The sequence below is a fragment of the Polyergus mexicanus genome, unplaced genomic scaffold, assembly GCF_030449975.1.
Source record: "Polyergus mexicanus isolate NDT 795.1 unplaced genomic scaffold, iyPolMexi1.0 SCAF_2, whole genome shotgun sequence".
Lineage (NCBI taxonomy): Eukaryota > Metazoa > Arthropoda > Insecta > Hymenoptera > Formicidae > Polyergus > Polyergus mexicanus.
In genome coordinates, this window is record NW_027223322.1 from 8,463,036 (window position 1) to 8,489,803 (window position 26,768).

General features: G+C 38.7%; 1 protein-coding gene across 3 annotated transcripts in view; it reads left to right on the forward strand.

The window, feature by feature from the left end:
* Window positions 1–18,044, forward strand: part of Lov (jim lovell) — a 129,119-nt gene extending 111,075 nt beyond the window's left edge. The window contains exons 1-3 of one of the 3 annotated variants that reach the window (XM_070312102.1): window positions 4,843–5,201; window positions 12,269–12,659; window positions 14,379–18,044. In XM_070312102.1, the coding sequence (XP_070168203.1) occupies window positions 12,469–12,659; window positions 14,379–16,437 (2,250 nt within the window). In that variant the 5' untranslated portion in view covers window positions 4,843–5,201; window positions 12,269–12,468 and the 3' untranslated portion in view covers window positions 16,438–18,044. Of the gene's footprint in view, window positions 1–4,842; window positions 5,202–6,999; window positions 7,024–12,268; window positions 12,660–14,378 lie in introns of those variants that run through there. The other 2 variants (XM_070312109.1, XM_070312096.1) reach the window with 2 other exon arrangements.
* Window positions 18,045–26,768: the final 8,724 nt, after the last annotated feature.

Here is a 26,768-nt window from a genome sequence, read left to right on the forward strand (position 1 = left end):
AGCAGTGGTATCAACGCAGAGTACTAGAATTCAAGTATAATAATCATATTAAGAATAAAATATATGAAAGTTTTTTTATCACTCTATTCATTAATCTATCTATGAAACTTTATATATATATATTATAAATTATATTATATATATTAATAGATTTTTCTAATTATTTTTACAATTATATGCGAATAAATATAAATAATACATGCGTTTGTAAATATTAAGATTTAGTATATACACCTGATTTATGTACATTACATAATCAAAAAGTTTATTTTCGTCTCTCTCTTTCTTTTCTTCTTGTCTTATTTAATGTTTTACCATACATATTTTGGCACAATAATAACAGGTCGAATATGTTTCGTTCATTGTGCGAAATTATATGTGTACTACTCTCTCTCTCTCTTTTTTTTTTCGGCGATGAGGAATTCGTTTAATGGAATAAAAGAAGCGCATGAGTAAGCATACTGTTTACTCGTATCGAAAAATTCGTCAACTAATTCTTTTTTATTTATTACTCAGTCTCTTTTTTTCTTTTTCTCCCGTTTTTCATCTTCTTTGTCGCAAAGAAGTAATTTTTCTCGAGTTTTTATGGCACATGTAGCGATTAGTCATGCACTAGCTAGTTTGCGCTGTAGAATTTTTCTCGACAGGTGAAGGTACGTACCCTCGTTTATGGCTTAAGTCTTGCTCCGTTGCTTTTTCTTACCCCACATGATGAAATCTTCAAGGGTGGCTCGGCACATATACAACTCGAGGACACCTGTACCGTGCGAATTGACTAGTCGAGCGATGCTTTATGTCTCGAGAAGCTCGGCTGTGTGGCGCCGGGCAACCCTCCAGTTAGGCCGTTATGATTGACTATGATCGATCTCTCGTTATCGTTCGAAGATCGCACTGCGCTATAACGTTTCATTGCAATTAGTAATAATTAGTCTCACAAAAGTTTCGGTACCAATATTAATTCATCTAACAGTTGGTGCACGCTTGAAAAACACGTGAAAATGAATGCAATTCTTGACATATTTGCATTCTTTGTTTCTTTTTAAATATTAGTTAGAATTGACGTTTATTACATACAATAGAAACAAGAATATCGGACGGATGTAATGATAATTGCAAGTGCAAGATTTTTTTTTATCGTCGATAAATAAAAATAAAAGTAAGATAAAAAAGGAAAGCAACGATAGACATCGCTGTATTGAGGCATTGTGTATTTACGGTATATATATATATATATATATTCTTTTCTCTCTTCTCAAGAAAACAATTTTCTTATAGCGGGTTATACTTTCTATGGCCTTCAATTAACGTTATTGTTAGTTTCTTCAATCCGCCGTATATTTAATGTATGCTATATTTTGACGGTAACGTAAAAAAAAGGAATATATGAATCAATCTTCGAAAAGAAAAGCTAGTGATATTCTCATCTATATCGCGTACAAATTTTCCTTGACGTGTACCGTCTTGATGAGCGAATCTAATACATCGGATGTGTTAATAAACATGATGTTTACATAGATGATTTATGTATTTTTTAAACTTCAACGGGAAAAATGAACATTCGTCGTTTATCGTTTGCCAGGTATTAAGCCCGAAAGGTCTACATTTAAGGACTACATTTTTTTGCCTCATTGAAATATTGCATTATCGTATTGCACCTCGGTGTTAACCGTTCAGCAGAGTGGAAAAGGGTTTTAGGTATGAGCAGATAATCGAGAAAGGTTTGTTCTAATATCCATCACAGATCCCTCTCGCATGTTGCATAATCGTATAAGTTCAAGAAGTCCATCGGTTCGGAAGAAAAACGTCTTTTAATATATCGGGAAACAAGATGTAAGAAGTTGTTATCACTTTCTATTATAGAGAGAGTGTGCATGTTTATTAAAAAAAATCTTTCGGATTGCTATTAATTATAATTCAACAAGAATCGAAACGATTGATGCTTAACGCGGACGCAAACGATGCTTGATGCATTAGATTTGAGTTTTACAGAACTTTTACAAAACATTATACTGTATACTGTGTCATGTTGTTTCGATGATAGAAATGTGCATCGAAAGAATAATCTAATCTCGTTGTTAATCTTTCTTATTCTTTAATTATTAATGAAATTTTAAATTATATATAGTCCCCAAAAAAGTTTACTGGTGTGGTTTAATCTCAATTTACGATCTATTATTTTCACTAACAAAAATTCCATTCTATCAGTATTTATAATTATTTATATATTTATTATTATTTAAAAAAAAAACTATATACAAACATACTTAATTATGAAGAAATTGTCGAAATTATTCGCGATTGATTTAGGAATGATATGCTAGAAATATATAAGATTAAACAGATCGCCTTCTAACATAATTAGTGTCATTGCCGATCTTTATTCGCATATTAATCAAGTCGGCGCGGCAAAGATAACAGTAAAATAAGAATATCGATTAATAATTAAATGACAAAGTCATATATCGCGATAGATCTCGAAGGGCGATTATATCTCAACAGATTACACTCGTTGTGAGGGCTAGATAAAATTCTGCGAATTTTATGCAAATTACAAGTGACACTTTTTTAAACATCATGCAAATCGTATTATCGATAATTTTATTACGTATAATACACGATGTCGCCGTTTCTCGTACGAAAATTATTTCTTCATAATGATTTCAATGCACTATACCTCCCCGATGTAATGCCGGTAAGAACATTAAGAGTTGATGAAAATTAGCGAGAATTATAAATACACGCACACAGTAATATCTTTCGGAGTCCGCACATAAGCGGCTTATTGCATAAACAATTGCAAAGGCGGGATTCATATTGTTAACAAATTCCTTTTGGCCGGGATACTTCATAATGATGCGAAAGCGCTTTTTAACCGAGATGTGAAACGCAATACAAGGAAATTTTTTTTCGATTGACGTGATTCTTCATCGAGCATTTTGCATATGTGCCCGTCTTCATAATTAAAATAAAAATAATTTTCATTTGATTATATATATATATATATTGTATATATTTATATATGAAAAATTATATATAAATTAAAAAAGAAAACAAAATACGTGAGATGCGAGATATAATCATTCAATTTCTTTCTACATGTAAGATAATTTTCTACGAGTTAACACGGGATGGATGGTGTTAGCAATAGATACAAGGTATTTTTCTTTTCTTTTCTTAAACCTTTGAAGTTTTACAATTACGCTTTATAATTTACAATTCACCGTTATATTTCAAAGTATCTTAATATTTCTCTCTCTCTCTCTCTCAAACATAAATGTTCTAAACGAACTTTCTTTTTTCTTACAACTACAATGTGCACGAAGAGGACATGGATAAAATGGATGTTATTCTTTTTCTTTCTATGTATATATATCTTTTTTTTAAATATATTTTCGTTTTGGACTTGATTTTTAATCTTTCACATAGTCTTATCCGAGTCTTTGCTTTATTATGCTAACAATAGGTTTTTCAAAATATTATATTCCTCAGAGAGGAAAGGGGACATTTTTTTTTTTTTTTTTAAATATATTGATTGAGTTATCAATCAATATTTTGTTTTAGCCAAATACTTTGACTTGTTCATCCAATCGTGTCTCTATGGAAAAACGCAAAGAAAACAATATATCACAATCATTGTTCACTTCTTTATGACGGTAAAATATATAAAAAGATCGGCTTTCAGTAATTATTTTTGAAAAATTTTTCTGTTTAAAGATATCATTGAAGATGTCATATAAAGATATGTGAAGGTATGTGAAGATTACTCGGAAATAGTTTAAGTGAAAATATGTGTAAATGCATGCATAATTTAGTTGCGTGTACGGGATCTCGACACTTTTATAGAGAAAAAGAAAAAGAGAGAGAGAGAGAACGGAAGGAGGGTCCGATGGGCTGGTACCCACTCGGCTGGAGGTGGCACAAGGAGGTGGGACTCTTCGTCTCGTTCTCCACTTTCAGTAGCAAGGCAGTAACAACTCGACTGCTCTGAGAGCCAGGTTGTCCGGTCACCGCTCGACCGCTTTCCCGCCGCGGGATTAGGTGCATATACGTGTGTATGTAACGTACATGCGTCGTGCCACCTGCGGAATTACGCGTGCGGAGGTCACGGTGCAATTTTGCGATTTCTGAAGGGATAATATCTTTGTTGCGTTGGTTACATACAACGTATTCATACGTGTGAGTGCATGACCGACAGGGTGACCCTAAGCCGTACGAAGAGCTGATGACGATGATGATGATGATGCGAGATTGCTCGATAGTCATCTCCCTGTCAACGGGTCAACAACTGACAATATTCTAATTTGAGCACGTGCGCGCGTGTTTACGCAATTTGTTTGTTGGTGATTGTGTCATGTGTGTGCTTGCCCCTGGTGATTTATTCCGACCATCGTTCCAAAGATATTTGGAGATAATAGTTACAAGGACCGGTCATGTGACAGCGCACGCACGGAACATACGCGATTGTTATAGAGAACTCTGGAATTTCCATTTCGTATATATTTCAGTGTAGCGCTGTCGTGATTCGAGAACGGAATTTTCCAAAGATCCTGGATTCGGATCTCAAATCTCTCGTCGGTGCTTCGTCTTAAACTAAAATAACTATCATTTATCATCTATATTATTAAGTACGAATAATAAGATCCCCGCGATGTTAAATGATAGCTGATTTTTAACTTAAAGAAAAATAAGAAGAATGAACTGAAACGAATAGAAAATATAAAAATTAAAAAAAAAAAAATAAAAATAAAAATTTTATAGCGATCACTAAGTTAAATATCACGCATCGAAAAAGAATTTTATTTTTATTTTCGTTAGTTTTGCAAGAGAAACAGAAGACAAGAGAAGACCTTTTTTTCGACTCGTTCATTCGACGAGTAAAAAACTTCATAGCCCTACATATTGAAGATATTGTTTTCTGGGATTGATTCTGGATCTAGTATCATCTTTGCCGGCAACGTTGACTATTTAACTTTATCGTCGATGTTTTCGTCATTTCTGTTATCTGTCCGCGTGTCTTGATCATCTTAATGTACATGCCGTCGATCGAGCCTTCGACGGCGATGCGATTCACTTTATCGCAGGACTCTCGTTCAGTGTAAACCTATACACAATCTACACGGAAGATAATTGCGAAGAAGGGGACCAAGAAGGGGACGCCATTGTGCCAAAAATATTGACGACGAGATTCTCAGGATTCACAGGTATTTCTTTTTCAAGGGTTAAATACTTGAATTCTGATAGACTTAAATAACTCGATAAAGTATCTAATGCATCTGGAGACTTCTGATTTTCTGATAGCATTTGAACATTGAAACTCTAAAGATTTGTTAGATAATTATAAAAAAGTATGTACTTTTATATATTATTATAGAATAAAAACTCTCATAAAAATTGGTCCCCTCCGTTAAGATTAAATAGACAATTTTTACGACCTAATTATTGTATTCGTAATCTTATATATTTGAAACGAAAAAAAGAAATAGAAAAAAATCATGTCGAAATACTGCGATGTGAAATCTGAAAAAGTCAAGGGAATAGGCGTGTATATGATTTTTTATGACGTGAATGGTAATGAGGTGTAATTTACATGCCGTTTATTCTCAGTAACATATTGTGCGTAAAGATAACATTTTATTTTTTATAAATATCAGAGAGGCGGCATGTGTGTGTGTGTGTGTGCGTGCGTGAGGCATATCCAACAGGGCATTTTAATTTTCTGCCTTAACAAGTTGAATCTTATTAATAATTACGTGCAATTCTATTTCACGTAATACGCTAGATGATTTGTTGGGCATACAAAAAAAATTCAAAACCATATTTCAAAATTTGAAAAAATTGTGCGTGTAACATGTAATGGTATACTAATACTACTTGCACGGGTACATTGACACCGATTATCTCGTATATTTGAATCTATATTTTTTAATAGTTGCGTGATAATTGCGGAAAAGTGTTTTTTATTTTTTCCTAAAAATTTTTTCCAAATAAACTTTTTTAATTATTGTTGACAAATGTACAGGATCAAGACGTCTTTGATTTTGTGCAAGCGTTATTTGCAAATCTATTTAATTATAAGTATCCAGAGAGTGAACGCAAAAGATATTAAAAATGGCGAAATTTTTTTTTTTTTTTTTTTTTGCAATTGCTATGTGATATGATATATCTTAGATTAAGTACACGTATCTCTAAATTGTTAAACAAACTTGTTCCTGCGCACTACAATGCACCGTACGTAAGATAAATATTGTAAGACAATTGTTAACCCCCCGCGATAAAATAAAAGATTTTCATTGCATAAATCGAATATTAATCAAGATTTGCGAATATTACTTGCAACAAAGAACGCATTTAAAAAAATCATGGTGTCTCTAACGCGTCCAATTTTTTGCGGCCGTTGATATCCCGAGGAACCGCGCGGCGATTCCGGCGGATACAGGAGGGTTAGGTCGCGCGCGCCCGGTGGTGAAAAGGGGTGAGGGGGCGACGAGTTAGGGCAACAAGAAACGGCGCGTCTCGCATCGGAACAAGCGGTTCTCCCCAAAGTAGAAAGCAAGGAAAGGGGTAGTTCGCGGTCCGCGAGCGTTGGTTGGAGCGGCGTGGGACAAACGTCGAGGGTTGCGAGGGCGAGAGAGGGTGGGAGAGAGAACGAACGAGCCGGCTTGTACGCGCGAGGATGGGACGGATAGGAAGGGAGAGTGTAGTGACGGTGGAGAAACCGAGAGGAGAGAGGGGTAAGGAAGGTGGATAGGAGATCGCACATGAGCGAGAGAGCGGGAGTGAGAGAGTGATAGAGCTGAAGGGAAAGAGACGCGGGCTAACCGGCGAGCGAGCGAGAGCGTCCCGCGAAGAAAGAGACGCGCCGACTGCTTGAGAAACGAAGAGATGGGGAGAGGGAGCATGTGAGGTTTAAGGAGAACGAGAGGGGCGGGAATCTTAGGAGGGGCGCCTAACGTCACGGCGCATTCACTCACCGGCCGTCGCCGACGCCGCTCTGTGTGCCGCACACGCAACCCGCACGACACGGTCAGTTCTCTCTCGACCACCCCCTCGCGCGACATACACGCGTATTACCTCCGGACAGTCGATCCCGTGCGCGACACAATTATCCCTGCATTTCAACCCACCGTAGTGAATTCCTTCCGGGGTCCCACGATCGACTTCGTGAAAGCCAGTGTTTACCCGGCCGCGCCGTGTTTACTAGAGATACACGCGACGAGAAATAACGCGGGATATCTCGCTCGCAGGTGCTCGCCATTGTTTTGGTGCGGTGTCCCGCAATGTGTTACACGTGTGTGTGCGTGTGCCGAAATATACTTTTGGAAAAATCTGCCACGTGAGCGAGCCGCGGCTGATAGTTTCCTCGTGCGCTTTTGTGATCTCTCTCGCCGCGGGCTGCACGGTGGGTGACAGTGAGGATCAGCTGATCGCTCGCGCGTTTAGGAGCGCCACGCTCCCTGACTCCCTCGTATATTTTTCTTTTCTGTCTCATCTCTTTTTTATTATTATTTCATACCTCTTTACAACGATATGTTTCTTTTCGCTTCTCGGTTTGGCTATGTGGTAATATTAGTAAATTGAACTATACAAGATCAAATTTTACAATTTTCTTTTAGTATACAAATTAGTTGTATAATATAACTTTGTTTAATGATTACATATCTCTCTTTGTTTACTCCCCTATCGTAATGTTTTTTCCGTAATACAGCTAAACAAAGTAAATACTAAGAAACAAGTGCGTGCCTCTTTGTTTTCCTTGTTTATTGTTCTTTCTTTTTCACTGATTCGTTCCCCAACTTTTTTTTAGCGCACATTTACACAATAGAGATATTTTGTTGTGTCTCCGGAGATTTGCAGTTTTCCCGCGCAAGATTCCTACGTAGTAAACCGGCGCCTTATGTGTGATTCTTTTGTCAATCGAATATTCTGCAATTCGAATATTCTGAAAATGTTTGACATTTCGAAGGCGATCAAAAACTGAGTTGAGTGCCGATAAAAGATTCGACCCTCCATATAGTGAGCCTTCAGATTGTCAGTGGCACAAGTGCATCATAGAATGCGAGCGCGTAGGCGCGATTGTGCATTGCTCTTCCATGTGTTTCCGATTTTGAAATTGCATTCTCTCTCGAAAAAGTTCTCTCCAGTGGCAAAACAATCTGCAAACACACGAGCCGAAGGATTTCGATGAATCTTAAGATGATATCTCGGAATGACTAGATTTCTCGTAGATTCTACTACGTTGACTGGATCGAATAATTCTAATTTGAAAAGAGACGAGTCGCATTAACGAAGAGAATTTGTGTTCTATACACGGGGAGGAATCGAACTCGTGAGATCGAACCGTAGATCTGTGAGAGCTCGATCAGATCATTCAAGCGAGACCGGTGCTTTAACCTTCAACTAGCAGCATCCATTGTTCGGAGATTTGTGCGATGATCATCTCTAAACCTCATTGCATGTCTGGTATTTATGATTGCGAGCTTTACGAATCGATTTTAAATTGACGTTTATAATGCTCTGGGTTGGTAAATTTTGATGTTTATTCTAAGTTTTTTTTTTTTTCTCAAGTATAAGGTACACGAGTTCTGATAAAACAAGAACGGAATCGGACGATTAATATACTAATAAACAGATTACGCGGTTGTCTAACGTAGTTTTTTCTAGCATTTTCTAGTGTTTCAATCAGGTATAGAAAATTTATGTTCCGCGATTTCTGTAACACACACATACCTTGTAATTTTCGTTGGAAGATACGCAACAGAAAAATTTGGAATATTAAATTTTTGTCAGATTCTACAAGAATAAAAAACTGATTAATCGATATGTTGAAAAATATTTACAATTATATATTTATAAAATTATAAAATAAACGTTTTTTAGAGAACATAAATGCATTCTAAAGGAAAAGTTTCAAAAATTTTTGCGAGACGTGAGAAAAGAAATATAGAAAAATACTTATTATATGTCAAAACCAATACATATGTATTTTAGAAGATAATTTATGAATTCTCTAATTTATCAATAATAAAAATTTCTCTGCTATATAAATTACTTGCACTAAATTAGTTACTTTTCTTTTTGTTTTGTCAGAAATATAATGGGATAATGATTTGTTCAGAAATCATAATGATACCACGTAGCAATTAATTTTCTCACATATCTCTTGGATATCGAGGTTGAGCTAGTTGAAGGTTGAAGCACGTGAGACTCCGATCTTGTCAATCGACTAATAAATTGTCACAGATATTTCCGTCATTTCATTCCGACATCTCAAACTTTCACTAGCCATCGTGATTGTTTACGTATTGCGTGAATCGTAGGCATCGACATTAATTTTCGCTCTTTTCTACATATACGTCCGACGAAGTTTAGTACACGATGTACCGTTACTGATTAATAGCAACGATCTCTTCGAAACGCGGATGTGAAAGATAAAAAAGGCAAATGAAGCAGAAGCAAAAAAGGGATATCGCGAGAGAGTACCGGTCGATGTAAATCCACGCTTTTTCTGAACACGTGCGAGTTTGACAACAAACTTGCGGGGAGTTTTCGACGGCGCACAGTGACGTATTCCGGTTCGGCGGTTCCCTGGGACACGCTTTACAAATCGAGCCAGAGAAAGAAAGAGAGAGAAAGAGAAAGAAAAGTGTTCTCCAATCTCGTGATCTGTCATCAAAGCCATCGAAATGCGACCGTATGCGTTTTAACGCCGCTTTTACGCTCGTCGTCGAAGTATGTAAAAGGGGAGTGGGTCGAAGATTATTTGATTTTGTCGCGTGACACATTGAAATTCGTCGTTCTCGTTTGTACTTTATTGCTGTTCGCTGTTTGTTGTATTCGCCTATCTCGGTCCCTTCCACGAGAGAAATTATTTACAATCGTAAGAGAGCTGTCAGCTAACAGTTAATTATGCGATGTCGGTAGAATGCGATTTCATTAATTGCTTATTTAACGCCGATAACTGATGGTAATTTTGATGCTTAATACAAACTTAAGTGAAATCTCTCTATCCTATTCAATATCGATTTTTCGAGATCTTCTAGCATCCCAACATTATCAAGGATATTCGTTTCACGTACAATCATTTTCGAACGCAAATTGAACGCGAGAGAATTCTCCTATTTCGCACACCGCGCGCTTACGTTTCTCACTTTTCTCAAGTTTATTATTTTTATTGTTATCGCATATATTGTATTGTTATTATATGTTAATATAATTGCATCCAGAATAACTTATCGATGCATTGTAACTGATTTTTTTTTTCGTTATAATAAGATGCAATTTACAATCGCATATATGCGAATGACGTGATGTTGAAGAGGTGCGCGCGCTTATTCCGGATCATATCGCGAGTCTACGCATGTACGCCACCTTTTCTACATTAATTATGTTTTAATCATAAAATAAACGCGCACGAATGCGCGAACATTACATTATTTGTTTTGATTTGTGTCGCGTACAGATGACTAACAACGTGCAAGGGCTCAAGGGTCATCCATTGCGTTAGAATTGCGTGCGCTTACCCGTATGTTAAATAGTGTATTTTATTGACGTAGAGAGGGCAAGGAGCGAGTACACACGAGCTAATTAAAAATATATTTTGTTAAGTATAATTTATTGGACACACTATCAACCTAATTTAAAATCCTACTATTATACGGGAGAGTTAATAAAAGTAATGACACGCAAAAGCATTACTTGTAGGTGCAACGTGTATTTTCTCGACAAGGATGATTGATAAAGACGAGCTACTCTCAGATAAGCGTCTTCTAATAACTTCCCACACATCAGGGCTGGATGCTAGAATGTCAGTCAACGATAAAAAAAGACACAATGAGAAAGAGAGAATTTATTCATTGCCGTTTTGTTCTGTTGAAATCTTGCGTAGGTGTCTCTCGATGCGATTGATATAACTTTCGAATCCGCAAAGTGATCCGTTCATGTGATTTCGCGTGTCGACTCGGAAAATTTCCCTCGCAACGAATTGAATAGTGGCCGACACCGTAGGAAGCGTGCGAAATTGATCGTATGGCCGCCAGTCTTTCCCTTTTTCCGAGAGAGATTACCCCTTTTTACCAGGCTCAAAATTATTCATAGGCAAACACTCGATCGTCGATGAAGCAAGTCCGTCGCTGTTAAATACTCGGGGAAGGGAGTGAATCACGCTCGAAGAGTGCGACACGATAATAATTACAAATTTCAATCTTTGCGGGCCAATAAACTAACGCAGGATGGATGCGTTAGTTTCTAAAAATCTTTTTTTTTTCCCTCCTCTTCAGAAAAATAAATTTTTCTGGAAAACTGATTAATCTGCACGGGGCACGAATTGTTCTTGATTCTACACGAAGAACATAATATAAACTTCAATTCGAGATTTTAATTCTAATAAATAATAATCTTCCATCACCTCTCTGAAGAAGCGTTTTTTAACTTGTCACTAATAATTATCACGCATTCGATTGGATGAATAATTAACGCCCGTGTTGTTCTTGGGAACATATTTGATAATTGTCTATCCGAGTAAGGATAATGCTAGCGTAATGTAATATAATTTACAATCTTTGCGAAATCGTCCGCTCTCGATACAAACATTAATTTTCTTTCGAAAATGTCCATCTGTGTGAGATCCCATAAAAATTGAATTTACTTTGTGCAACGAACATTTAGCTTTGCGTATAAAAGTTTATTCAATCTTTACTTAATGAAATGTTTTTTACGCAGATATAATATTTTTATACAATATAATTTTTGTAAAAAAGAACAACGAGGCGCGTTCGTAAAAATTGGATGGTTGATGAAGAGCTCCTAAATTTCTCGTCTCGCTAGATTCGGTTGAAATCTGTTGAATAAATGAAGAAGTGTGATACAAATTAAAAGTGGTCCCCCCTCCCCTCCCCTCCCTCTCCCCAAATTGCCGATTTATTCGTACGAAACACGCGACTTAACGTTTATCGTATCTCGAAACACGGTATTGCAAAAACTTTCTAATAGCTTGACTTGTGATATCGGCGCGAGCGCACATCGCCGTCGTAGATCCTCCGAAACTCCGAGCGGCGGGAAAACTCGAGGGGAGTACCTCTTCGAAACCACCCCTCGTTCTTTCATGACCTTCGGGAACGTCGCGTCGCCTATCCCTTCCTCTCTCTCTCTCTCTCTCTCTCTCTCTCTCTCTCTATCTTTCTCTGTTTCGGAGAATTCGTCCCCTTTCCCACCCTTTTCTTGGTGGCGAGCTGCGTTTTTAACCGGTCCCTCTACCATTCTCGGATTTTAGGTGCAAAATAGCGACGACGCGGCAAAAGAGGGGAGAAGGAACGAAGAGGGAGTTTCCTTTCCGCATACGTGGCCCCATACTAGCGTGTATGGAAAAGGAAGGACAACGCAGGACGAAAATACGGCACGAGAGAGAACGGGGCGGGACAAGGTGGCGACTTTGGTAAGTCATCAGCTTCCGGCGCTAGCGGCGGAAGAACTATGTCGAGCGTCGGGAACAGTCCCGACAGGATGGGTGTTCAATCACTCTATTCTTTGCGGTGGAACAACCATCAAGCCCACATACAACAGTTCTTCCAAGAGCTGCTGCATGAGGAGAATCTGGTCGACGTGACCCTGATCTGCGCCGAGACCAGCGTCAAGGCACACAAGGTCGTCCTCAGCGCCTGCAGGTAGAGAAGAGAACAAAAGTTTTATATATCTTTAAATAAATTTTTTTTTTTCGATATTAATTTTTTATTTTCTTCCTCATTCTCTTAACACAATTTTTATTTATAATACGAAACTATATTTTAATACCAAGTTTTATTTTTTAATTTAAAAGCAGATAAATAATTATAAACAATTCGTTATCTTCTATTCTTTTATTAAACTATGCATACTTTCAAACTAACCATTGTATTCAAAGATTAGGACAAGGAAAATTTTTTCATGATAATGTGTGTATAATAAGAGCAAAATAGAAGAATTATTTTGTTTAATAGTAGTGCACGTGAGAACATTTATACATATAGCTGTTTCAGCTTAAAAGTCCTTAACAAAATTTTATCCCATTGTAAGGCTATATCACAACTTTTGCATCTTATTGGTCTCACGAAGCAAATTTTTTAACCGTAGTAAAATATTTAAAAAAATGATGGAAGTAAAGATTTATATTCAAAATTTTCAACATTACCCTCCTTTCTCCGCCTACACTTTACGTTATAATACACACAGAGACACACACACCACCACCAAATTATTTCAATAATTATGGTATATTTCTTCTTAAATGATGTCAGAAAATTATGTTCTATTTATTAAACTTATTTTTCTTATATACACATTTTTTTATATAATTTGTTTTTATACAATTTGTATAATAATAATGATTTTTTCATCATAAACATTGCGCGTAAAATGTGGAATCTCTATTCTTGATACGTGCTGATTTAATATAGAATTGTTATTTTTAAGTTAAATAATTTAAAAATCGATATAAGAAATTGTTACAGTTAAGTGTTCTAAATACAGTAAAATCAATTGAAATAGCGATTGTCGTATTTGATGTGACGTTTTTATAGTTACAATAAGAATGAGAAATTTTGACACAACAAATTTTCTGAGATCGCGAGACCGATAATATGACTCATGTCATTGCAAGTGAAACGCCATTAAAAGAAAAGAAGTAGTATTATTGTACAGAGAATAAGAAATATATTAGCTTGACGGCGATGATTTGAAGCTTTCTATAATAAACCCGCCTTTGCCTGTATGGTATATCTCGTGACAATAACTTCCTACATTATTTGCTTCTCTAGCAGTTCCTTGCACTTCGACTGAAAACGATCGGTCGAGAGAGTTTTATCAATCTTGACAAAAGTGTACAAAATGTGTCTTAAAAAAACGTCGCGTTCTGAAACCGAGAGTAGTATTTGCGTTCGCGCGAGTCTTTCTCTTATTCGTGAAAAAATTTCTCCTCGTCGCTCCTTCCTTCGTGGTCTACGACGGCCGCGCCGCGTCACCATCTACACGTTACACCGCAATGCTCTTTCTCGCTTCGCGCCCGGGACGTGTGACGTAAAGTTGACAACGAGCGAAAGTCTTGTACCATCTGATTGATTCTTAGTCGCTCGATCGAGAGAAGTGACGCTAATCCTTGCGGTGGCTTTTTGCCCGCGGTTTCTCGCCGACCGTTCGTTCTATCTTACTGAGCGAAGACACGTAACGTTTCTTCGCCATGCGATGCATGTAATGTTACAAGTAGCGCGATGCGAAAGTTTCGTGAGCGATTGTGCGCCGTAACGTTTAATTAACCGTAAATCGATCTTTTGTAGAAGAATGCTATCTCTTTGCGCTACTAGCAAAATTTCGAAACAAGCTTCTAATCGCGAAGTGATTTTATGTTGCAGTCCTTTCTTCCAAAGGATATTCGCGGAGAATCCATGCAAACATCCCGTGATCGTTCTGAAGGATTTCTCGAATCATGAACTGTCCACGCTGATCGACTTTATGTATGGCGGCGAGGTGAAGATTGCTCAGGAGGAATTACCAGGTTTAATGAGAGCCGCGGAATGCCTGCAAGTGCGCGGTTTATCGTCGTCGGAACCTAGGCTGGTGTCGGAAGAACCCAGGCCGTCATCATCCTCGTCGACTCTTCTGGAGTTTACTACGCCGGAGGACGCGCGACACGGCACTCCGGAAGAGGATGACAACGCGTCGGAGAACACAAAAGAGATAAAGCCGACGCTGTTTCAACAAACGAGGGACCATCCAACCAAACCGCTCATTGGTCATATGAACTTTGGCATCCGTGAGAGCTGTGCCTCGCCGCTAATGCCGCGTCGAAAACAGGCGCGTCCGCGCCGACGTTCCGGCGAATTGCTGCCGCAGGATTTGAGCAGACGCCCGACTCCGCCGGCCAGTTTGAGTCCATTGCCGAGCGTTCTTAATCTCAGCGGTAATCAGCATCAGACACAGCAGCAGCAGCAACAGCAGGTGCAACTACAACAATCTCAGTATTCTCAACAAATGATCAACAGAAATAATCAACAACAAATGATCAACGCTCAACAGAATCCACAACATCAGCAGCAGCAGCAAGAAGATATGGCGGAGAATCTGTCGATGAAGAAGTCTATGTCGCCGAGCGGACTGGAACAGCATCGTGTGAAGACAGAGGGCAGCGAAGCGACGAGTAGTCCGCGCGGTTCGCCGCTTACGGGGACGAGTCTGATGCATCCGGATGGCTCCATACAAGATATACCGGCGGCGGCCGTAGCGGCGGCGGTCGCCACCGTGATACCGTCGATGTCTCTGACGCAAACGCAGCCCTCCGAGTACCTGACAAGCCTCGGCCATCTGGCGAGCCAATGGCTACCCGGGCAAACTTCATTGCCGCCGCCTCCACCGCAGGGCCATCATCCACGCGAAGACAGTCCTCACGGGTCCGGTAGGCCCCATCATGCGTATCAGCAACAACAGCAGCAGGAGCCGTCGATAGTACCGCGACGCAATTCCTTGTCGATGTTTACACCATTGGATGGCGTGACTCTCGGCGGCGGACTTTTTCCTCATACCGGGTATGATAGGACAGTTCTCGCATCAGACTCGTTTCTCGCGGATAGTTTCAATCACGAGACGTTGCAGAACATCTTTAGTGCCCCAAATCTTGGTCCACCTCCCAAGAAAGCGAAAAAACATCGGAGCGATAGCGATGGAACATCGCAACGTAGATGGAGTGATCACAACAGCCGCACGCTCGCGGTAAACAGGCCGAAAGGGCAACATAGTGCGCCGCGAGGAGGACCGCCGAGATCGTGGACGAATAGCGAACTTACTTTAGCTCTGACGCATGTCTGGGAAAAGAAGCTCACCACGTCGCAAGCTAGTCGCATGTTTGGTATTCCTTATAACAGCTTGCTGATGTACGTGCGCGGCAAATATGGAAAGAGTCTCAAGTTGGAGCAATTGCGTAGGAATTGTACCGGCACCAACACTCCCGAGATTATGAACAACAATAACATCAAGCCCGTCCAGCAGTCAGCGCAGATGAGCCACGCGCTCGCCAGTCTATCGTTGCCGCATCCAGGTGACAACAGCGGCTTCGCTTCTCATCGCTCCTTAATTAGCGGCAACATGACGCAGCCGCAAAGTTTCTACGCCCCCGACTATGCTGCCGCGCCCTATCCTCTGGCGGTGAACATGATGCATATGTTACCTCCGAGCGAGCAAAAAACCTTCGAATCGTCCGTGAATTCGAGCGGCGACGGAATTGGATGTCCAGGCGGTGGTGGAGATGGCAACGGTGACGGTGATCTGACAAACTCGCAGACCAGCGAAACACCGTCGCCTATAGTCGATCATCATCATCATCATCATCATCAGGAGTCGTCGTCGTCGTCGTCGTCGATGCAACCGCAACCAACACAATCAGCGCCTGCGTTGCTACAACAGAACGGTTCGGACTAGAATTAAGTAGAATACTATTTGGATGCTGTACAAGGTACGTGTTGATGTTAAGCGACGATTGATTTGTTACCTTTGCTCGCGAGGATTGGCGGATGGTCGATTAGCCATTTTGGTTACGAGAATGACGTACATATTTATATACTGCTGCATATAAATCCGAAGATCCGCGAGTGTTGCACCGCGCGAATGCGAATACAATAAATCTTGGACGTAACTTCCCAAGATGTTGCGGCCAAAATTATCGCGGTACGTACTTTTGTATTTACGAATTCAAAAGATTATATGAATTTTTAATATACTCTCTCATCGGAATGAAACTATCGATTTGAATGCGGATGCAACGACATGTAGCTAGAATCGAGAAATTTATTCGTGGGTGGGAAGAAACAGTTTTATGTTTCTTGCAATCAATTGGGTTAATTAATCGCAATAATTAATCGGGCGACTCCCTCCGTGAAGCTCCTAATCGCAGGTGTGCGGGGTATAAAGATAAATTACATGCGCGCGAATTCTCACAATATCCTTCACAAGACTGACTTTTACCAACCGACTCGCAGCTCTCCCAGGATACACCCTCGATGAACATTCGAGCTTTTGCTCGATCCACGCTTAAGCGGCATTAATTGCTCTTCGCTCGTTTCTGTGCTTGCCATTGTTTAAGTTTTGCCTTTCTTCCGTCGGGCCGGATATACACGTGAGATTACTATTATTGTCAAAATCGCTATTTTTCATAGCGAAACTCTCGGCGAACGCAGTTTAAAAATTGATTCTCAACGAGCGTCTCGTCTATTCGATACATTTTACTATCGATAGATTGTTAAAAATGGCTATCAATCATACATCTCGTTGAATGAATATAAAACGAGTCGTCAAAAGTGTATCTTGATAATGAGATTCTCGAGTGTACATCCTTCCCTTTCAATGTTAATGGACGATGTTCATTCGTTCGCGTTCGGATTCGGTTACAAACTAATGGACGATAGCAAGGATCATCGTCTTACTTTACGCATCGTTCGCCGATTATCTCGAGGAGAATGTCGCGAACCGAGATTTGTCGGGTCTTTTCGCGCGAACGAAACGACATTGAGAAATTACGCCGACGCGATCGAGAAAACTTTCGCATCACTGCTATGAAATAGTTCCTGCTGCAAAAGCGCATCATATACCAAATAGTATTGCAAACGTAAAATATATATAATGTCTGTGCTCTGAGAATGAACTTACGATCGTTGTGTCGATATAACGGACGTCTTGAACGAAAAGTGACGATCATATTCTTGACGGATAACAATTCTAAAATTATAAAAGGCGTAATTTTTTTTTTTTTTAATATATGACATACGGCAATTAATTGACGATAATATGTTGGAAAATTCGTTTTAACCTGTTTTTGACTTGAGTCGTTAACTGTGTACATATTTCAATCTTTTTTAATGACGATCATATTCTTGACAGATAACAATTCTGAAATTATGAAGGACATCATTTTTCTTAAATATATGACATATGGCAATTAATTGACGATGATATGTCGGAAAACTCGTTTTAATCTATTTTTTGACTGGATACGTTAACTGTGTAGATGTTTAAATCTTTTTTAATCAACAATGAAGAGATTCTATTGAATAATACTAAGTTCTTTGATCTTGTTATTATATGCTATTATAGATTTATAGCTATAAAGTTTAAGAATTTTTAATAAAATGCATCGCTATATAATTTATATTTGTTAAGTTGATTTGTATTCTTGAATTCATTTATAATAATAATAATAATAATAACAACAACAAAAATATATATATACATATAATTTAATTCAATTAGTACAAGTATGTCCAATACATCATTATTTAAAAAAAATCAATAGTTGATTTTTTTTTCTTTAAATAGTGATGTACTGAGTATACTTGTACCAGCTAAATTAAAATAGTGATGAACATATGGGCATATTTATATCAACGTGTAATTAAATTAATTTGATTAACCAGAGTAAACTAAATTGTGTAGCTAGTTAATTTATCTCGCAAGGATTTTTCGAGATTTTTAGAATTGCTCGTTGTTAAAAAATATTCTGTAAAATATATAAATTTAAAATATTAAAATTACATAAATTCAAAATTAGAAAGAATATAAAAGCATAAAAAAAAAAAACATTTGTTATTTGATGAAAAAAAAAAGAAACTGCTTATAAATTCTCTTTATGATAAAATTATTATTTAATTTAACCTTCTTAAAAATCGAATATTCCTTTAAATTTAGCGAATGCGCTTTAATTTCACTTTAATTATAAATTAGTTTTTAGTTTAGTTTATATAGCCTTTACATTTTAATCGAAATGCATTTTGATCACCGATGCATATTTAAAATCGAGCTCCTCGAATATAACCGAAATGAAATACAACGATACATTATCGACACAATGAAATCGATTGATCGTCACTTTCGCGCGAGTCGTTCGCGATTCCATTTCTATTTATTTCTACGAAGGACAACAAAAACTCTTGCCGAATTGCGCGCCGTGAATTACGCGATAACAGCGAACTTGCCAAGATTTCCCGTTTGCCAATCCCCGAGAACCTGATCCGCCGTCAGCGCAATTGCCTCGATACGTATATTTTTTAGGGATTCAATGCGCTCACCTCCTTCCTCCTTCCCACCCCTCCCCTTTCCCCTGTGACACGTTACGTCTGTAAATAATATTTTTAATTGTTGACTGTTTTTTATTCCGCGCTAACTACGCGAATCGTTTTGTTTGTATTTTTCGCGATGTGTGTTACGCGTTTTTAGAAATCTGACGACTCGCGAATGATGGAAAAAATCGCTCAATCTGTCGAATCTGGCGAATGACTATCTCTGGCCGACTCGTCGCGAACTGATGATTTGATGAGGCACGAGGCAAGCACGCGCGATCGCTGGATCTTAAAATGCCGGAAATGCTTTTTAAACGAAAATTAAGTATTGGGCATGACGGTATGCGTAATTATTGGAATAGTTCGATTCGATGATACTGACGCGAAAAAAAAAAGAGAAAAGGATATTACGTGTCCGTAGCACCGATAGCTGGACTTGCCGAAATTATGGTGATTTGAATATTCGAAAAGAAGGGATGAAAGGAAGAGAAATATATGGAGCAAACGTTGAATACAAACTCTTAATCGTAGACCACAATTTCACAACAATATTTCGACAACCAGACGGAAGCGCAGGGTAACTAACACATCAGGGATAGCCACAGACAAATCTACGATAGATAAAAAAAAATGCTACATATTAAATTGTAAAGGTAATGATAAAAATTATTAATAATGTTGTAATAACGATACGATTATTTCGTTAAAGAAATTAAGAAGAAAAATGAGAAAAGGAAGAGAGATAAGAAACGGCGTTGAATGGCAAAGATAAGAATCATACGATAGGATCCGTTATGTCACACTCTTTACTAATCCTAAAAAGGAATAAGTTAAGATATATTATGAGAAAAAAAAAATAATAGTAATATTAAATAATAATAATAAAATAGCAACTTAAGTAGTGCATAAACGACGGAGGGAGCGTATGAAGTGGGTTTGAAATAAAGATTGAAGAGACCACAGCGTTTTTCGGACCCCGCATCCCCCGGAACAGCCTGTACAATACAAACTGATATTATTATTGACTATTAATATTATATATTATATATACAGGGTGTTTCAAAAGAGTTTATAACTGCTCTAGCGGGCTGTACCATCGGTTTCCGTCGCGCTTAAAATTATTTACTCTTTTGCAAATTTCTTTTTTATATAATCTACACACATCTACATATATATATATATATATATATATATATATATATATATATATATTATATTTTATAACTTCTTTCATTTTTCTTTCCGCGACTTACAACAATGTCAGATAAATTTACGTGAACGTCGATACATTGATTCACGTTAAAAGTTTACATTTTTGCACATAAGTGTACAAATTTACATAAACGTATGCATAGCGCGTAATTAATAAGATGCTTATCGCAATTGTTTGACATCATATAAGGATTGAAATGTACATAATGTGCATTTCGATGCTTATATTGTCCACTTGTGCATTTAAACAAATCATCAATGATAGGATTGATACATCTAATTAAATTCGTTCTAATGCTCGTTTCTTAATCGACCAATGCTTGCCGAATATTGACAGAAACATCTGCATTTTTCTCTTTTTTCTTTTCTTCTTTTTTAGATTTGATTTTTTTTTTTTTTTTTTTTTTTTTTTTTACCGGTTGTAATAGCTCTCGTTTTTGATCTCTATTAGATAATTTTGTTTTAACAATTAACATCGAACATCGCGAAACGACGCTCGAGCAACAGACGTAAAAGATGGTACAGTCGCATTGAAAATGGTTTTATCAATTTTTTATCCACTCTGTTGACGAGAGAAGAGATAGGGACATAGGATTACGTCTTAACTGTATGTGACGAGTCGCGCAAAGGTTTTAGCATACAGTTAGGCAATGACTGTTCGTATGCGTGTGAACGTGCGTGCAAGAGGTACATGAATGTTACGCATGTAGATATATTTGTGATAGGCACTGTATGTGCAGAATTCAGTATTATTTTGCAGGTGATTGAAAAAGGAAGCGGTCGGTACGTTTTTTTTTTTCATTTTTTCAATTTCGTTGTTCGTAGATCCCCTTCCTTTAGAACATTAAACATATGAGAACACTTTAGCCTCCGATTACGATGCTCATCGGCTTTCGCCTTTCTTGCGAAAAACGACGTGCAGAGTTTTAATGGAGGGAGAAAATGAGATGATTCTAATGTGCGTGAAAGAGAGAGAGAGAGAGAGAGAGAGAGAGAGAGAAAGGAAAAGGAAGGAAGAAGAAAGAGAGACAGAAAAATGCGTGAAAGAGAGAGAGAGAGAGAGCGAGAAAAAACACATACAGGCACAGAGAAAAAGGAGCATTATCATTGTCGCATAGGGTGCGGATAGAGAGACGCGTATCGATTGGTTACTTTATTATCGCGAAAGACGATACTACGCTTATCACATACGTTAGTTGAATTTAAATCGGCGCATTCGCTTGTTTACGTTGTGACGTTGTGTTGAGATCGCGCGCGCGCGCGCGCGCGATGTACGTTAAGCAATATATTATTAAATGGATACATATTAGAGAGAGTGGAAAAATGAATGCGACAGAAAATTTTAAATAAATTTGGATAGAATTGTTTGTACTGTTTGTCCGCTCGAACGATTATATGCTCGACGAGATAACGGGGCGTAAGTAATTATAAATAATTATAATTCTTATCAATTAATTATGCAATGGTAATCCGCATTAAAATATGTTAAAATGTTGTAATACACACACGTGCACAAAATAAGAATGGAAAACACACACGAAGGTTGATATTCGAAAGTTGGAATCGCATAACTTTCATTGGACATTTTATAAATAACGCTGCGTCATATTATTTTTCATTACCTAGGGTGTGAGAAAAGAGGGTTCGAGACTTGCAGTGCAAAGAACGCGTGTAGTGTTCATTCAAAAGAAACTCCCGCTTCCGAGGAGATGGATTTTTCAAACTGTTCAGCATCTTTTACTCAATTGAGTGAATAGTACATGTTTTAAATAAATAAAAAAAAAAGTTTCGAATTCTTTTTTTTTTATATTTCTTAATCTCTAAACTAATTTTATATATATCTCGTTCTTTTTATAAATCTACGTTCTACGAAAAGACGGCGTTTTATAAAAAGATTGAGCTTTTTATGAAAGGAATATTACATATAGGCCCGCGGTATGATTGACGAATGGGACAGAATGTTTTTATTTTTCTTCGAGACTCCGATCACAATGAAGTCATCATTTTAAGTTCCTACAGTATGAAAATGACTATAATACGACTTTCCACTAAATAAACAGAAAACAGAAATGGTATTATTTTACTTGTTGCGTAAGAGAAAAGTAATGGACGGAGAAAGAAAAAGGGGAAAAGGGAAAGACAGATTGAACAGAAAAATGGGAGAAGTGAAACAGAGAGAAAGAGAATGAGTGAGTGAGAGAGAGAGTGAGATAGTAAGAAAGAAGGGGATGCGTCTCCGCAAAATATTATTTTTAATTTTGCGTAATCTATACAATTGTACATAAGATCAGAGATAAACGCGCTGTCGATTATTTATGCGTAATATATAGGTATACATACTTATATATACATATATTATACATATACGTATATTTATCGATAATTGTGCGTCGCGAAAGAATATTGTTCTTCGGATACAATCTTTAATCGAATGAGGAAGGAAAGGCGGGAAGCAAAAAACACAAATGACAAAGTAGGCGAGCACATTGTAAGAATACGCGATTTCTGTGTCGCGATTACGTCGTAAAAAAAAGAAAGAAAAAAATGCAAATGTGTAAAGCTCGATATTATTGCGTAATAGCGTTGTTGCCGCGAATAATAAGTCAACGCAACGTATCTTACGCGACTAACAATAAGATTCGTCGTTTGATCCGGTCTTGACAGCCGCGGATATTCCCGCCGAATACGAGTCGAATGGAAAGTCGTGTATTCGCGCCGGTATTCGAGATGGTCAAACGATGTCGGTAAAACGCGCTCCCGTACGAATCTCTCTCCGGGACTTCTCTTCCGAGGAGTGTACCAACCAACGGCACACGCCTCGAAGGTTCGTGTTACCGGTAACCCGTACAAGATCCGTTTCCGCGGCCGCGCGTTATCTCGCGCAAGAAGAATCTCTACCTTCTCCGCATGATTTCCCGCCGCATCCCCACAGCATCCTTTTGCGTTTATTATTCTCCGTTCGACGTGTAATGATTGCATTATCGCGGATGTCACCGACACAGAAATCGCCGTTTCGAATCTCATCATGGACTTCATATTGTATAAAAAGAAACAGAAACCGGAAAAACGAAACAGATGAAATAGTTACTTGCATCGGTTGTGCTGTCACCGTAGTTCCTAAATCGCCCTAGCCTCGCCCCGAGCGCATGATAACGTACGAATGAATAAACGAATGAATGAAAGTACGCTATAGAGTTGTTATCTCGTAGTACGGTAAACGGTACAGCGCGCGCTTCTCTCGCTCTCGTATAATCGCTAATCGGTCTTTCGAATTTTTATTGACTTCTCTTTCGTATGCTCGGGGCCGAATACGACAAAGTTAATCGATTTCTCAGTTTCCCAATATAAAATGATAAAGATAATTGTTAAATAATTATTACATAATTGTTATTTTTATTTACAAATAATTATTAACCATGCACGATGGTAAATAATTGGAATTTTCTATCAGTTATTGCGGATCAATTACGGATCTTCTCTTTTATTTTCGGCAACAACTATACGAGTCTTTTTAGATATTATTTATTTGTGCATTCGAAAGATATTTTTTCAGAAACATCTTTGCGCACGTGCGACAAGATCCGAGACACGAGTCTAATAGAGAAATTTTTGTCAATATACAAAAACGCGTTGTAATTAGTGTCATAATTTTGATAATTAATCGTGAAGCTTTTAATATAAATACGCTTATAAAACCCCATGAATATCGTATTTGGCACGTGAGGACAAAAAGGGAAGAACAAAGACTGATATTTTTACTTCGTGCTTTTAGGCACGATTTAAGTAAAAGCGTCTGTCATACGCGAATTAACGTGTCGAGGGAACGCTTTTAGCTTAAAGCCGTCTTTCGAAAAGCGTGGTATAACCAACGTAAAGAGCGACGCGCTTATACACTATATATATATACCATTTCTCGTAAGAAGTGGAATATGTAGATATCGGTGGATCGCTCGTATTTTACCGTATGACGAAAGAAAAGTAAGTGAGAGGAGGAGAGAAATTTAAAAAGTGTGCGAGAGAGAGAGAGAGAGAGAGAGAGAGAGAGAGAGAGAGAGAGAGAGAGAGAGAGAGAGAGAACCAGAGAGAAGAAGGGAAAGAGAAACTGTGTGCAATAAGTGTGCAATGGTGAGAATCGTGAATAACGGAATAGAGTGTGACAACTACAGAATGAATCTCCTCGCATGATGTATATGTATGAATGAGACATATAGAGAAAAAGGGAGAGGAGTGAGTGAGAGAGAGAGAGAGAGAGAGAGAGAGAGATAGATCTCGGTTACGGAGCGAAAGCAGCACATCGCAGATTATACGATATAACGATATATTTATACTAATTACACAATTGTACCATAACGATTATAATACTAACTTATTATATTATACAGAGCCGCCGCCACCCAGTATATTTTTTACAGGTTTACATTGTATTACAGTTTATAATGTTTGATATACAATAAAAAAAAAGGAACGATTACCTAAAGCGCGGAGCGCGCCCGCGGCGGCAGCCGGCGCGTCGTCCCGTCTATTTATAGGGGTGAGGGAGGGGACGGAGCGATTAGCGGACGCCGCGGCGCGCACTACGCGTCACGCTATAACTACAATACTTCCGATTGTTGGAGGAGATCGACGTCGCGCGCGAGATTACACGAGAGCGGGATTCGCGTTATCGGAATCTAAGCCCTTGTTCCTCCGGATGAGAAGCGTCGTCGACAATACTATCCAAGTGATGCTTCTCCTTCGGGGGGAAACGGCGCCCATTGCAGCGAGCGATTAATTAAGCGTTTGTTAATTCGAAAGCGCGCAAATTGTTTAATCGGGCGAGAGATAAGAGAGAACGGAGAGGGGGGAGGGGTTGGGGGGGGAGCTATTCGCCCCATTATCGGTCAGCGCCTTTTACGAACGGGGTGGGGTGGGGTGGGGGTGGGGGAGGAAGAACTTACTCTCTTATAAACTGAATCAGTGAAAATGTGTCACTGATTAAACCATCGCTTGTCAGTGACGATATATCGATTTTATTTAAGAGAGGAGTATCTAAATTTCCCGATGGGGGGGGGGGGTGTGCATATTAACACGGACACGCACGATATTAGACACGATCGACCTCGAGCCTCCAACACTCGCGCCGATAATGAATAAATAAATGCTACATAACTTGTGATACGTTTACCGCTGGTTACTACAGAGACTTCCTAGCCGATCCTACGAAAGGCTCGGCACCCACTAGTTCACTCACGCACACGACTCAACGTTTATACGGATTTATTATTACAGATTTATTGATTAATCGAATTATTGCGTAACGGTAATTAGATGAGATACTTAAACCGGAGAGACTACAAAGCGAAAAAAAGAAAAAAAAGAGAAAAAAAAAGAAACAAGAGGTTTCAAAGCGAATCTCAATTATGTGGTGTGAATGCGCACACGAGGCTAGGACGAGGCTAGCTACCTAAACCCCACGTTCATTCTTCGGACTAACACGATACACATGATAAAGATACACACATACACATCCATATATGCAGACACGAATACACAATCCAATCGTATTCACTCTCTAAATCTTAATAAAATCTGTACATACCATTGCAACGCTCGTCTCATATTTTCCTCCATCCCGCTACTACTTCTGTAAACGTTATTTTACGCTATTTCTATATTTTCTTATGATAATATTTCGTAACACGTTCTAAAGGGAAAGTTCTCGCTCAGTCTGCGTCTAGATTTCTATTAAATATTTGTCGTCACAATTTTCTATTTCGGCGCGATTTCGAATTTATTGATCCTGTACGAATCGCACAATATGGGGGTCATCGATAGGTAAATCGTAAAACGCATGGAGATAATTGGACGCTATCTTTATGCTCACCTGCCGTCCCCGGAAAGGCAGCCGGTGGATCGCTAAATGGCCGATGCTTACGCATAGCCGCGGGTGACCGGCTGTCACTCAGATTGATGAGCAGTCGAAACAGTTTCGGAGCAAATTATTGTTATTCTGATTATATAATAAGCTGACGGGCAAAAGGATACGTGGGAGAGGGAGAGATGGATCGACGACGCGATAGAACCAGTGTGTGCCTTTAGATGCGTTCGAGGAGGGGAAGTGAAGGGCGAAGGAAAGATGAGAGGGGGTGTATAAGTTTAAAGAAGGACGAAGGGAGGGCACGAAACGCGAATAGAGGAGAAGAGAAGGAGAGAAGGCTTAAAAGAGCGGGCCGAAAGAGGGAGAAGGAGAGAGAGAGAGAGAGAGAGAGAGAGAGGTGGAGGGGGGGGGGCAGGAGGACGAGACAGAGAGAGATAGGCCGAATCTCTGAAGGAGTGGAAGCATAATTCCGAAGGGGCTTGAGCCAGGAAGGCCGGTTCCGCGAATTCGCGTAATCGATTCCGTCATGTCGCGGACCACCCGGGCACGGTCCTAATAAATAAGTAATACGTCGGTTCAACCGGGAGAAAGATCGGGATTCCGGGAGGGAGGAGGGGAGGGAGGGTGGCGCG